At 49.5% G+C, this 15,179-nt stretch overlaps 1 protein-coding gene across 8 annotated transcripts in view; it reads right to left on the reverse strand.

The window, feature by feature from the left end:
• Positions 1-238: 238 nt before the first annotated feature.
• Positions 239-15,179, reverse strand: part of KANSL3 (KAT8 regulatory NSL complex subunit 3) — a 78,269-nt gene continuing 63,328 nt past the window's right edge. For 2 of the 8 annotated variants that reach the window (XR_014709712.1, XR_014709713.1), the window contains 2 exons: positions 6,490-6,567; positions 3,092-3,182 (listed from right to left, as the gene is read on the reverse strand). Coding sequence is in view for 6 of the 8 variants with exons in the window: in XM_084615155.1 (XP_084471281.1) it covers positions 3,033-3,182 (150 nt within the window). In the remaining 2 variants the exon portion in view is untranslated. Of the gene's footprint in view, positions 545-2,739; positions 3,183-6,469; positions 6,568-15,179 lie in introns of those variants that run through there. The other 6 variants (XM_084615152.1, XM_084615145.1, XM_084615156.1 and 3 more) reach the window with 6 other exon arrangements.

Raw genomic sequence — 15,179 nt, forward strand, 5'->3', positions numbered from 1 at the left:
CTTGTTTCTTTAAGATCTCAAGAAGTTACTGTCAGCTGGGACTCATCATTGACTGGGGGTGTTTCTAGTGGGATCCACAGTGATTGGTTCTAGGCCTGATGCTATTCACCATTTTCATCAAAGATCTGGAAGTGAATGTAAATCACAGCTGATAAATGTGTGAGTGGCACAAAAATTGGCAGAGTGGTAAACGATGAGAACAGGTCACTTGCTTGGTAACCAAAATACGTTTTAATGCAGCCAAATGCAAAGCTATATCTTGATGTCTTCAACTTGGACCTAGTTACCTTGCTGGAAGAAATGCTTTAGCCAAAGAACAGTCATTGAACAAAGCAATTATTAACATTGCAAATCCACTTGAAATATTCAACTGCCTGGATACAGCTCAGGAGCTCTTGAGACCCCAAGAATCCCCTGTGCGTCCACACTTCCCAACCCAAGGGTATGGCTGGGATGAAAAGGGCAGCACAGAGATAGATCTCAAACCAAGTCTTTGTACAGTCAGAGGCTTTGTGTCCAGAGTAGAAACTTCTTAGTCAGGATTCTGCAATGGATTCATATTTGGCTTGATTAAGTGGCTGTTCCATTTAAAAGCATCCATTTATTTAAGCATCAATTAAGGTTATAAATACAAGTCTCTGAAACTGAGGACAATCAGCAGAAGCCTTTAACCAGCACGTTGACACCTCTAATTGTAGCCAGTGGGGTAAGAAGATTGAAAATCATCCCAAGCAAGGCGTTTGAGCAATTACATCAGCCCCACTAAACGAAGCACGCAAAAAAGAATCTCAAAACAATGTAAGAACATTAGAAGTAGGAAGCCTGACAAACAATCCGTGGGGCCATGGTTGATTGAGGTCCTAAAGGCACACTCAAGAAAGATACGGCCATTGCAGAGAAGCGTAAATTCTTTGCATCGGTCTTCACTGCAGAGGATGTGGGGGAGATTCCCAAAGCTGAGCCATTCTTTTGGGGTGACAAATCTGAGGAACTGTCCCAGACTGAGGTGAACTAGCTCCACTCAGGTTGGAACAGGATCCAGACGTGCTGATGGGGACCTGCACGCCATGAAGCCCTATTTGGTTGGAGATCAGGCAGGATCTCCAGACCAAGCTCTGGGGAATTTCAGAGCTCCCTGCTCTGGCGCTTCGGGCAGTGTTTCAGCAGTTTGGGCAGGTGGGATGAGGCCGGAAAACGAGTGAACAAACTCAAAGTTCACCAGGTATTTTCACCCCCAACCTAAAGTTTCGATTCAGTTTTCGGGAAAGGTTCCTCCCTCACTGGGATGCTGTTGAGTCTTAACTCATTAAGGAGTGAAACTCACTCCTACGTGGAGAGCTAGCACCAGGTCTGTGCACCACCGACCCCAAGTAAGTCCTGAAAGACCTAGGCTGGACTGAAATTCAATGAGACTTGAGTGGCTACCTCCTGCAGGCTCCTTTGAAATTCAGTCTGACCCTTAGATGGCTCACAGGTCTCGTGCTGGCCTTCTTTGCAGGGTGAGTTAGAGCCTCATATGGAAGGTGCTGGGAATGAGCCAAGTACTACTTACTACTCAAGTGTCTTGCGTTTTTAACTAACCCATTTCACCCACCCATCGTAATTACCCACCCTTGGTGCATTAGGATGAGCACCAGGTGAAAAAGGCGGACGAGGTGGCACCAAAACATGTCATGTGTTCATGTCGGTTTCACCGAATTGTATCATGATGAATAAAACAAAGAAAAATAATTCTAAAAAAGTCAAACTTTAAAAAACATTCAAAACAGAAACGAAACATTTTGTTCAACCCAAAACTGAGTTGGGTTTTTGTTTTTGTATTCTTTAACTTTTCAATTAATCAAACATTTCATTTTTTATTTGACCTGAAACGATGTTTTAAAAAAATTTTCTGCACTGCCAGAAACTGAGAAATCCATTATTTGCGCAGGTCTGCTTAAGGTCTATGCTGTACATTTGGCAGGGGGGTAAATGCCAAGCCTATTTGGTACAGGGTCCTGTAACATAATTACTTCGCTAATTAACATGCTTTGCTCAGTGAAATGCTCAGGAGTGTGGCTTCACCTTCCTGCAAAGGCTTTCCAGAACTGCAGCAGCTCTTAAGCCGCATGCCCATGATCCATTTCTGCCTTTTGACAGTCTCTTTAATAAGCCCCAGCAGATTGCTGATCAAATGCCTTTGTATGAGCCTGGCAGCAGCGCTGTCAAAGTGCCGTGTTCTCACCCTGCACACGCTGCCAGGGACTTGCTGGGAGGAGCGGCCTCAAGAGAAGGATAATGAGTTTCATAATTTGGATTTGGTTTATTTCTGAAGGTTACTTTGTAATGGAGAGCCACCTGTAGTCTGTAATGGCCGGATCTCAGCTGTGAGGAGAACGAAGTTCACCTCGGCCTTTTGGCTAAGATCAAGTGTAATTATACTCCACACCTGAACATAGCCATTATAGGAACAACATACCCCCATATCTCAATGTCTGTACTTTGACCGGTTAAACTTTTACCCCAAATCAGGGAGATTGGAGATTATGTATTCCTTACGCCACCCGATCCTAAATCGAACTTCGCACCCCTTGATAATCTGTACCTTATTCCTTGATAACCAGAAACTTCTATGCTTAAACTCTGTACCGTTTTTTTTTATTTTAGCATCATCTGAATAAAATTTTTAAATCTGTTCTTATCCGTTTAATGTCTGATACATCCTCTACCTGAGGACTATATAGTAAATGGACTTGTGAAAGAAGAAATTCCTTGGTTCCTGGGCTCTTTCTCGTAGGGGTGGCTCAGAACAGAGACCTGCTCTGCAGAGTGGCTGTGAGTGTGTACAGGTGGGCATGCGTCCGTGGAAGAGCATGGAAAGACAAAGACACAGGACAGTGAAGGACTGATAACACTGGCTAGAGCCAGACATTTGGCACAAACAAATGCTGCATCTGAGTCCTGACCTGCCGTCTCACTGAGCACCTCACCCCCAGCTCCAGCAAGGCACGTCTCTCCAGCCCTGCAAGGCCCACAGCTAGTCTGCGACTAGCTCAGAGTCTGCCACTTGTGCCAAATAAACATTTGCCTGAAGTAATAATTATAACTTTACCCTCTTTTATCTGCTCGTTGTTCATCAGAAAGCCGACTCTACGGCAGACAGCCAGGCTGGCACAGACCATGGTCAGACAGAGCAGGGTCTTCTGCAAAAGATGCAACAGAATTCATGGAAGCAGCTTCACAGGCTCCCTACAGAACCACCCTGGAGTTCCCGCCCTCCAACACCCGGCTGCATTCAGAACACGCAGCCTTAACCAGCAGCCATACAAGAACGGGCATCGTTCTCACGAAAGAAAGCAAGGAGCTATCCTCTCGGTGTGTCCCTCCAGCAAACCCTGGCAGACTGCAAACCACAGAGCAGGTCCAGCACAAACAGTGACCATGTGAGTTTCCCCACACTGCCCTGCCAACATAGGTGCAGGAACTAGGGGGGCTGCCCCACTCCCGGGCTTGAAGTGGGTTCCATCATACACAGGGTTTACCGTTTGGGTCAGTGGCTCTCAGCACCCCCACTCTACAAAGGGTTCCAGCCCCGCTCCCTGCCAGTGTGCACTAACTCTGACTTTCATGGCTTCCAAGGCCAGAAGGGACCATTGCGCTCATCTCGTCTGACCCGCTGAACAACACAGGCCATGAAACTTTCCCCACAATAATTCCTGGTGCAGATCTGTTAAAAACCCCCGCCAGTCTTGATTTAAACAATGTCAGGGATGGAGAATCCACCAGGACCCTGGGTGAGTTGTTCCAGTTGTTAATGACTCTCACTGCTAAAAATTTACATCTTGTTTCCAGTCTGAATTTGTCTAGTTTCAACTCCTAGCCATTGGATCGTGTGAGACCTTCCTCAGCTTGACTGAAGAGCCCAGTATCAAATCTTTGTTTCCCGTGTAGATACTGATAGGCTGGGATCAAGTCACCCCTTGACCTTCTCCTTGTTTTCTAATCCTTTGATCATTCTCGTGGCTCTTCTCTGACCTCTCTCCAATTTGTCACCATCCTGCTTGAATTGTGGGCACTGGAACTGGACACCGGATCCCAGCATGGTCTGACACTCACCGCCACGGGTCGTTTTTTGCAGTGTAAACATACCCTCTTGGACTTCAGTTCTTGGGCCCTGGACGCTCCCTCCTTTGGAGGTTTCCCTGACAGACTGATGTTTGAACAGCTACAGCTTGGGCTTGGTTACGACACTTCCACTTGAAGGGACCTTAGAATCGGGGCTTTAAACCCAGGCCCAATATGTCATAGGCAACCCTACGGGGGCTACCGGGAGGGCATTCCACGGGCCACGCTACTCACAGCGCTGGGCAACCTCTCAGTGTGGAGCTGCTACCTGTCTGCCTTTCCACACACCCTCTCTCGAGCTACCTATTGACCGGGAGATCTGTGCTGGCTCTGGCGAACGCTTCCTATTTCCATCCCCACAGCAGAGTGTGAGCTCTTCTCCTCGTGCAGGACAGGGTGGATGAGATGAGAAACAACCCAAGAAACCTGTCTAAACACTTACAGCTCTGGACAAAACTAAGGACAAGGGTACTGATACTAGATGATCGCAACCTGACCTTGCAATCCATGACTGTGACTCAGGACAAAGGATGCTTTATGGAGGGGTTAGCTCCCAGTACCAAAAGAAAGGGGAAGGGTGGATGGGAAATCAGGACCCTGAGACTGACAGTCCTCAGGGGCAATGGGGAGAGGCCAATGCTCCAGGTCAGCCGGATTGACAGGGCAGGGAGGCTAATGATGTGGGAGTCTGGAGGCCAGGGGGTGAGCGGGAATGGCCTGGAACAGAGTGGGAGCCGAGCTAAGGAGAGAGCAGGGGCCAAGCTGAGCTGGGGAGCAGGGCTGGGCCAGCCAGAGAAGCAGCCCAGGGAGCAGACCTGTGCTGGGAGCAGAGCTGCAGCGCCCAGAGGGGCCAGAAAAGGCAGCCCCGGGGGCTGGGGCTGGAGCCATCCGGAGCCGGGTGCGGTGAGCAGCTGGACAGAGCGAGGGGGGGACCCTGGGCAGCCGGCCCAGCGCGGGGAGATGCCTCCAGCCCAGAGGCCCTGCAGCCGGACTTGGAAGGGGGTCGTAACCCTGCCAGGGCGGGAGCGATGCTGGGAGGAAGGGTCCTGCCACCGAGAGCTGAGGGCGTGTGGCCACCGCCAGAGCGAGTGTCTGACCCACAGCCTCCCTGCCGCTCAGCCAGGGCCTGGGCAGGGGCTGGGACGTGTGAGGAACAGACTGAACTGCCCTGACATCCCAGAGAGGCTGGTGGTGACATCCCCGGGCCACAGAGCAGGGTGTCGGGTTTTCCTTTAGCCTTTCCCCCTTTTCCCTTATTTTTTAATTGGTTGCTGTTTAGTAAATCGTATTTGCTTTGAACTGTGTGTAACGATCAATGCAGAGAGAGCACCCCGGCGTAGGGACACCCTCGCCCTTGCCCTAAGTGACCACGACCAGGTTGGGGGTCAAGCCCCCAGGAATCCTGGGCCCAGCCTTGTTGGGGTTCCGCGGACTCTGCCCCATGGGAGAGTGGGAGGGGAGCCCTCGAGGTCAGGCAGGGCTCTGGGTAAAGGGGGCGGGAGCGAGGACTCAGATCCTTTCGCGAGCCAGGAAAGTTCTCCCCAATAGCCGGACCATTCCCCCGCTTACACATATGTACCCTTTGTAAAGACTGATTCTCCCTTCCCCCAGCCCCACCCCCATAAAGTTCTTTGTTTTCATCAGCAGATGTAATATTTGCATTTGAGATTATGATCTAATGTAGAGCTGGGCAAATTGTGGGGGGGGAGAGCAAATTGCAGGGGGGGAATAGTTTATTCACACACAAAAATGCTGTTTTGGATTGACTGAAGCTATTGGCAAATTCAGGTTGAATTCAGGGAAGAGTTTCAGCCAAAAATAAATTAAATTTTAAAGCTGAAACACTTCATTTCAAAAATGTCAAAAAGGAACCTTCTGACTTTTTATTTCAAAACAAATCTTTGACCCAAAACAATTTTTTTGTTTTTATTTTTCGGGCCCGCCACTGAACTGAAAAATCAGTTCTTTGCTTGGCTCTATTCTCATGGAGAGAAGTCTTTAGATTCCTACAAGTTCAGCTAGATCATCTGTAACCCGATGATGGCTTGAACATTATTTCTCCATCGTAAAGAAAGCCCTGACAGAAGAGAGAGAGAGATGCATGACACAAAGCAGAAAGTTCAACTCACCATCTTGGCTTTTCAGTGTCCTACAGACGGAGCTGGAGTTCGCTAAGAAATGGCTCCAGGGGTGAGACAGTTCCCTATGAGGTCTGTCAGAAACCTGCTGCCTGGATTTATAGTCACGCCGGAGGACCCTGACTGTTCCCGCCCCTTTTAGAGGAGCTAATGTGCCCAAATGTCTTTCAAAAAAGGAGAACCTTTACTCCTGAGTTTATGTTTATTTTGTGCCGAGATCCTGGGGCACCTGGCAAAATGTCTTTACCTCCACTGATGTTTGCTGATAAGGACGGGCCAAACTCGGAACAGGATCTTCTCATGAAATATCAGGATGAGGCAGTGCCTAAAAGGAATCACAATGTTCACCTGCTGTGAATGGAGAAGGAAATGCTGGGTCTGGGTATAGATATCAGGAACTGCAGATGTTTGTTAGCAGATGAGTTACATTTCTATAGCCCTATTCCCAACCCCAAATGCTTCACTGATGATAGGCACAGATACTCCTTCACCTGTCACTGAAATCCAGTCCCTTCTGGGTTGCGTTAGAATCACAGAATCACAGAAAATTAGGGTTTGAAGAAACCTCAGGAGGTCATCTAGTCCAACCTCCTGCTCAAAGCAGGACCAACCCCAACTAAATCATCCCAGCCAGGGCCTTAAAAACCTCTAAGGAAGGAGATTCCACCACCTCCCTAGGTAACCCATTCCAGTGCTTCACCACCCTCCTGGTGAAATAGTGTTTCCTAATATCCAACCTAGACCTCCCCCATGGCAACTTGAGACCATTGCTCCTCGTTCTGTCATCTGCCACCACTGAGAAGAGCCAAGCTCCATCCTCTTTGGAACCCCCCTTCAGGTAGTTGAAAGCAGCTATCAAATCCCCCCTCATTCTTCTCTTCCGCAGACTAAACAAGCCCAGTTCATAGACTTTAAGGTCAGAAGGGACCATTCTGATCGTCTAGTCTGACCTGCACAACACAGGTTTCATATCCATGAGAAAAGGCACAGTAGACTTGGCGATGACTGACACCTCCCACTCAGCGGGCATAGAATAGGATACAAGTGAAGTCTGGCATTCTCTGTACACATCAATGTCCCTAATCTGACCAAGAAATGACACCCAGGAAATACAGTGCCAGAACCAATGGGATGTTGCTCCGAACAGCTAGGCATTATTATGGGACAATGTCAAGCAATCAGATTTTTGAACAATATGTATTTAATAAAAGAGTGGCCTGTGAAACTGGAGGAACGTAGCACGAAGTGGACATGGTCGGGTTTCCAACACTGCAGGGTGCGGGTTAGATTTGTAAAAAAAGTTTTCATTGACATAAAAATAAACAATGTGACATTTTGATCCCGGTTGGGATAGGTTTGTAAAGACTGGCCCTGGCTTTTGCACCCACAACTTTCATGTGCCAATGTGGCTGAGGGCAAAGTCCTCCATTTCAGACTCTGCCCACAAATCAAGGGACAGCCACCTCTGAATGACCTAAAACACACCCACACATCACTGCCGATGCAAAATACCACATCACAAATTCGCTACGCAAAACAGAGGTCCAGTTAAGGCCAGGCTGAAACACAGACTCCCTGGGTTTATCAGGTATCAGAGGGGTAGCCGTGTTAGTCTGTATCCACAAAAACAACAAGGAGTTTGTTTGTTTGAGTTTATCAGCTCTCCTTTATTTGTTCTTTTTGCTTTAGTAGTGGATCGATCCACCTGACAGCGTCCCTTTAACTGGTCCCTCCCTGGTACGTTGTTACGTCCCTGCCGCGGTTTGGTTTAGATGTAACATCGCCGTTTGGTTTTGAGTCCACTTTCCATATTTGAAAGCCAAGCGCCTGCTGACAACAGGTCAGGTCTCAGCGCAGCTCCTGACGGCGCCGATCCCAGCGGTGTGATAGCTGCACGGGCCCTTTCCTGGGTACATCCTGCAGCTGCTGCCTCCCCAGGCCACTCGGTCCAACAGGCGGCATTGACAAACAGCAGCCCAGTCCCAGCCAATGGATATGCCAGAGTGGCACAGCCTCGTATGCTGGGCTAATGCCCACGGGCACGCACTGGGAACCCAGGCTTCCAGCCTCCGAGAGATTGCCAGGCTTGGGCAGAATTCGTCCGGAGTCTGAAGCAGCGACGGGGAAAGATGCCGCTGATGTGGCCACTGGCATGTCCAGGAAAATGGGGGGAGACTTGGGAACCAGCACCTCTAAATGACGGGGGGACAGCGGGCAACAGAGGGGCTTTGTTCAACCCACCTTGTCTTGGAACACAGCCAAGGGAGGCTCGCTGTCTTTCTCTCTCTCTCAGTTTTTATACCCCACACTCCTCCCCATAGTCTCTAAGCCCCTGAAATATCAGCCTGAATGCCTGGCCCAAGGTCACACAGCCTGCAAGGGCCAGGCTGGAATAGGCCTGAGTCTGATCTCCTGTGAGTTCGACCTCGGCGTAACACCTTCGACGTCCGAGGAGTCATTATGGCTGAGACAGTGTGAGGGGCAGCGGAGTCTCGCAGAGCAAGCCCCCCGCCCCTGCACCAGGCTTGTCTCCCATGCTTCGGGGGGCTGCTTGAGGACTAGATTGTGCATGTTTGCACAGACCTCTCAGGGACCGTGTTGCTTTCCTGCCCGCAGACACCTGCCCAGAACAAAGCTGCATGTGCCTGGCTGAGGGACCTCTCCCCCTGAGAGCGCAGCTCTGCAAGGCGCAAGATCTCACCACGCTACGATTACAGGCTCTCATGTCATCGGCTGCTGTGATGTAGCGGGCCAGGCTCTGCGTGGAAGAGGCTGGAACCTGGGGGGAGTATCTATCTCTTGTGTGTAGCGGGGGACAGTGAAGCTAGTGGCTATTGAACAAACAGAAACTGCCGAGATTTTCGTTTCTTCCCACAGATAACTACTCTAATGACAGCCCCAGGGTGCCAGTTTGTTATGTTTTGTGTACAGATTGGCTTGTGGATTTTCCCCACCTGAGATTGTATGCAACTAGGTCTCAGGGGGGTTGCATCTGAAGAAGTGGGTAATTTATCCATGAAAGCTTATGCCCAAACAAATCTGTTAGTCTTTAAGCTGCCACCAGACTCCTTGTTGTTTTTAGGCAGTTAGCGGCCAGACTAATGCCTTTTTGCCTCCCCGCTGGGCTGCTGCCTTAGACCCCATGTTCTGAGAGCTCCGGCTTTGGCCTAGTGCATTGAGAATGGGCCCGGCAAGCAGGACTCCTGGGGTCTGTCCCCTGCTCTGCCACTGACTTACTTTGTGACCTTGGGCAAGTCACTTTGCCAGCTGGTGCCTCCCTTGCCCCATCTTTAAAACGGGGATCATAAGCCTGCTGAAAAGAGCTTTGGGATCTCGTGGTGACCCACACTGCATATGGAGAGAAGGCTTTGGATTCTTTGACCATGGGATGGTGTTCCATGAAGGAGGAGTGCTGGGCAGAGACGGGCTCCATCTTACGAAGAGAGGGAAGAGCATCTTTGCCAGCAGGCTGGCTAACCTAGTGAGGAGGGCTTTAAACTAGGTTCACCGGGGGAAGGAGACCAAAGCCCTGAGGTAAGTGGGAAAGCGGGATACCGGGAGGAAGCACAGGCAGGAATGTCTGTGAGGGGAGGGCTCCTGCCTCATACTGGGAATGAGGGGCGATCAACAGGTTATCTCAAGTGCTTATATACAAATGCACAAAGCCTTGGAAACAAGCAGGAAGAACTGGAGGTCCTGGTGATGTCAAGGAACTATGACGTGATCGGAATAACAGAGACTTGGTGGGATAACTCACATGACTGGAGAACTGTCATGGATGGTTATAAACTGTTCAGGAAGGACAGGCAGGGCAGAAAAGATGGGGGAGTAGCACTGTATGTAAGGGAGCAGTATGACTGCTCAGAGCTCTGGTACAAAACTGCAGAAAAACCTGAGTGTCTCTGGATTAAGTTTAGAAGTGTGTGCAACAAGTGTGATGTAGAGGTGGGAGTCTGCTATAGACCACAGGACCAGGGGGATGAGGTAGATGAGGCTTTCTTCCGGCAGCTCACAGAAGCTACTGGATCGCACGCCCTGATTCTCATGGGTGACTTTAATTTTCCTGATATCTGCTGGGAGAGCAATACAGCGGTGCATAGACAATCCAGGAAGTTTTTGGAAAGCGTAGGGGACAATTTCCTGGCGCAAGTGCTAGAGGAGCCAACTAGGGGGGGCGCTTTTCTTGACCTGCTGCTCACAAACCGGGTAGAATTAGTGGGGGAAGCAAAAGTGGATGGGAATCTGGGAGGCAGTGACCATGAGTTGGTTGAGTTCAGGATCCTGACGCAGGGAAGAAAGGTAAGCAGCAGGATACGGACCCTGGACTTCAGGAAAGCAGACTTCGACTCCCTCAGGGAACGGATGGCCAGGATCCCCTGGGGGACTAACTTGAAGGGGAAAGGAGTCCAGGAGAGCTGGCTGTATTTCAAGGAATCCCTCTTGAGGTTACAGGGACAAACCATCCCAATGAGTCGAAAGAATAGTAAATATGGCAGGCGACCAGCTTGGCTTAATGGTGAAATCCTAGCGGATCTTAAACATAAAAAAGAAGCTTACAAGAAGTGGAAGGTTGGACATATGACCAGGGAAGAGTATAAAAATATTGCTCGGGCATGTAGGAATGATATCAGGAGGGCCAAATCGCACCTGGAGCTGCAGCTAGCAAGAGATGTCAAGAGTAACAAGAAGGGTTTCTTCAGGTATGTTGGCAACAAGAAGAAAGCCAAGGAAAGTGTGGGCCCCTTACTGAATGAGGGAGGCAACCTAGTGACAGAGGATGTGGAAAAAGCTAATGTACTCCATGCTTTTTTTGCCTCTGTCTTCACGAAGAAGGTCAGCTCCCAGACTGCTGCGCTGGGCATCACAAAATGGGGAAGAGATGGCCAGCCCTCTGTGGAGATAGAGGTGGTTAGGGACTATTTAGAAAAGCTGGACGTGCACAAGTCCATGGGGCCGGACGAGTTGCATCCGAGAGTGCTAAAGGAATTGGCGGCTGTGATTGCAGAGCCATTGGCCATTATCTTTGAAAACTCGTGGCGAACAGGGGAAGTCCCGGATGACTGGAAAAAGGCTAATGTAGTGCCAATCTTTAAAAAAGGGAAGAAGGAGGATCCTGGGAACTACAGGCCAGTCAGCCTCACCTCAGTCCCCGGAAAAATCATGGAGCAGGTCCTCAAAGAATCAATCCTGAAGCACTTGCATGAGAGGAAGGTGATCAGGAACAGCCAGCATGGATTCACCAAGGGAAGGTCATGCCTGACTAATCTAATCGCCTTTTATGATGAGATTACTGGTTCTGTGGATGAAGGGAAAGCAGTGGATGTATTGTTTCTTGACTTTAGCAAAGCTTTTGATACGGTCTCCCACAGTATTCTTGTCAGCAAGTTAAGGAAGTATGGGCTGGATGAATGCACTATAAGGTGGGTAGAAAGTTGGCTAGATTGTCAGGCTCAACGGGTAGTGATCAATGGCTCCATGTCTAGTTGGCAGCCGGTGTCAAGTGGAGTGCCCCAAGTGGGGTCGGTCCTGGGGCCGGTTTTGTTCAATATCTTCATAAATGATCTGGAGGATGGTGTGGATTGCACTCTCAGCAAATTTGCGGATGATACTAAACTGGAAGGAGTGGTAGATACGCTGGAGGGTAGGGATAGGATACAGAAGGATCTAGACAAATTGGAGGATTGGGCCAAAAGAAATCTGATGAGGTTCAATAAGGATAAGTGCAGGGTCCTGCACTTAGGATGGAAGAATCCAATGCACCGCTTCAGACTAGGGACCGAATGGCTAGGCAGCAGTTCTGTGGAAAAGGACCTAGGGGTGACAGTGGACGAGAAGCTGGATATGAGTCAGCAGTGTGCCCTTGTTGCCAAGAAGGCCAATGGCATTTTGGGATTTATAAGTAGGGGCATTGCCAGCAGATCGAGGGACGTGATCGTTCCCCTCTATTCGACATTGGTGAGGCCTCATCTGGAGTACTGTGTCCAGTTTTGGGCCCCACACTACAAGAAGGATGTGGATAAATTGGAGAGAGTCCAGCGAAGGGCAACAAAAATGATTAGGGATCTAGAACACATGACTTATGAGGAGAGGCTGAGGGAGCTGGGATTGTTTAGCCTGCAGAAGAGAAGAATGAGGGGGGATTTGATAGCTGCTTTCAACTACCTGAAAGGGGGTTCCAAAGAGGATGGCTCTAGACTGTTCTCAATGGTAGCAGATGACAGAACGAGGAGTAATGGTCTCAAGTTGCAGTGGGGGAGGTTTAGATTGGATATTAGGAAAAACTTTTTCACTAAGAGGGTGGTGAAACACTGGAATGCGTTACTTAGGGAGGTGGTAGAATCTCCTTCCTTAGAGGTTTTTAAGGTCAGGCTTGACAAAGCCCTGGCTGGGATGATTTAACTGGGAATTGGTCCTGCTTCGAGCAGGGGGTTGGACTAGATGACCTTCAGGGGTCCCTTCCAACCCTGATATTCTATGATTCTATGACGTTGATGATTGATTTTGGTTTTGCCAATATCTGATTTGTCTTTGTTTGCGATGTTGGTCATATTGCCTGTGCGATTGTGAGTACGGTGGTGATCGGAATCTCTGGGTATAATACCTGCCCTGTTTCTTTTTATTTGCAGAGCTTACAGATGCCCAGGGATTTTAAGGTTGCCCTTGAGTCCCTAAGAGTATGGAGAGACTCATCCATTTTGGCAGCGAATAACTTTGGGCCTTCGAAGGACAGATCCTCACCAGTTGACAAGACCTCCCAGGGGAACCCCGAGAGAAGTAGCCAAGATGCATAGCGCATGACCCCAGACGTTGTGATAGATTGTGAAGCTGTCTCTGCAGAGTCAATGAGGCCTGTAGCGCTGTCATGATGATGAGATGGCCTTCAGCGATATTAGCATTGAACTGCTCTTTTTTTTTCTTTTTGGGTAAACTGTCAAGAAATTCTGACATTTTTGAGAGAATGATGTGTGTGTATTTGGACAATAGGGCCTCATAATTGGCTCTACGAAACTGCAGTGCTGTGGATGAATACACCTTGTGGCCGAAGAGGTCTAGCCTCTTCCATTCTTTGTCATGGGGGGTTGTTGTTTTCTCCTCTTGTTAACAGCTTCCACTGCAAGTGAGTTTGGTGTGTGTGTGGGGGGGGGGTGTAAATAAAAGCTCAACTCCTTTTGATGGAACATTTGTCGGATCTTTTGCAAGATGGGGGTGCACTAGCTGGTGTCTGCTAGATGGTTTTGGCAGGCTCCATAATAGCATCATAGTTTGGGAATGCTATCTTCATCGATGTAGATGTCTGCAGTATGTCAAGTAGTTTGTTGTGATACAGGTACCTCTTCTAGTGATATGTCCAAGGACTCTACCACCCTTTTGAAGGTCCTAGAATTGCTTGAAATCATCCCCTGTGGTGGGGGTGGGGGCATTATAGTTTTGTCTGAAGACGAAGATGACAGGCTCACTGGTGATAAGACTTCCTGATCGGAGATTTTCTGTTTCCTCAGTCACCTCTTCTTATGTTTCTGAGGTTGCTGGGATAGATGATGATAAAGACCGTGGTGCTCTTGATCTTGTGGGCTAGGGAGCCTTCGATGTTGCGTCCTGTATAGTGCCCATGAATCCCAGTAGGGCCAATTTGGTGGGAATGACATAGGGGGCGGTGCCCATATCTGGTACCTGCCTCCATGGATGAGTGGTATTCTGATGGGATAGTCCCGGTTTGGGTGAGGAGTGATGGGTTGTATATATCACCCCTTCATCCTTGTTGTCATCCTCACCAGAGAGGAGGGGAGCCGGCCTGGGTGGAGTCAGTCAGCTCGGTATCGATCAGGACGGAGTGCCACCCGTACCAAGGAGCGGAGAGTTCGGTGTTGATGAGATTAGGAGGTCTCAGGAACTGGTGCGGTACCGGGAGCATCGATACCAATGTCGGTGTCCCTGGTGGCGCAGGAGAGTGAGTAACAGCAGCCGGTGCCGAGGGTCTTGTGCTGTGCTGCACAGGTGCTTCAGCTCCGTGGGTACCGAAGTAACAGGTTTCACTTTGCCCTGTGGGGCTCTCTTCGAGCCTGCCTGCTTCGGGTCTTCTGCTCTCTGGGAACTCACTGTACTGGAGCTTCCCTGACGAGCTTGGTGCCATCGGTACCGAGACGGACTTGGCGATATGACTTGGTAATAATGATAAAACTAAGTCTACTACCAAGCAAACTATCTAATCTACAGGTAAGTGAGGCGCTGCTGATTGCCCTGACTCAAGCCTCAGTTTCCCCATCTGAAAAAACCAGTTACTTACCGGAATTGTAACGGTTGTTCTTCGAGATGCAATGCAGTCGTGGATTCCACATACGTGTGCACGCACCCAGTGCACCGGAGCCGGAGAATTTTGCTTTGCCGTACCCGCAGAGGGGCGGTGTTCGCGCCTCATGGCCATAGCCCCCTCCCTGGCTATACGCGGCAGCACTGCCCCAACTCCAGGGCAGAGGGGATGGAAAGTGATTGTGGAAACATGTCTGTATCACATCTTGAAGAACAACAGTGACAAGACAGGCAGGTAACCCATTTTTCTTCTTCGAGTGGATGCAGCCATGTATTCACGTAGGTGACTTTCAAGCAGCACTCGCAGGAGGTGGGGCTCAGAGTCTATTCAAACCAGGATGGCAGGCCCACCTTCCCAAAGTCTGCCTCTGCTCTGGATGCTATGGTAATGCCATAATGGTTCAGAAAAGTATGTACAGACAACCAAGGGGCAGCCCTGCAAACATCCAACATTGAAACGTCACTTAAACACCTTTGACGTAGCCTGCGGCTCTTGCAGAATGAGCTCAAACCCTTTGTGGGGACAGAACTATTTCGTAAGCTGTCTTGATACAGGAAGCTATCCCCCCAGGGAGAGTCTGTGAAGAGATTGCTTGTCCCTTCATTGGGCTGTGTAAGGCACAGATGAGG

The sequence above is a fragment of the Lepidochelys olivacea genome, assembly GCF_965140295.1.
Source record: "Lepidochelys olivacea isolate rLepOli2 genome assembly, chromosome: 26".
Classification (NCBI taxonomy): domain Eukaryota; kingdom Metazoa; phylum Chordata; order Testudines; family Cheloniidae; genus Lepidochelys; species Lepidochelys olivacea.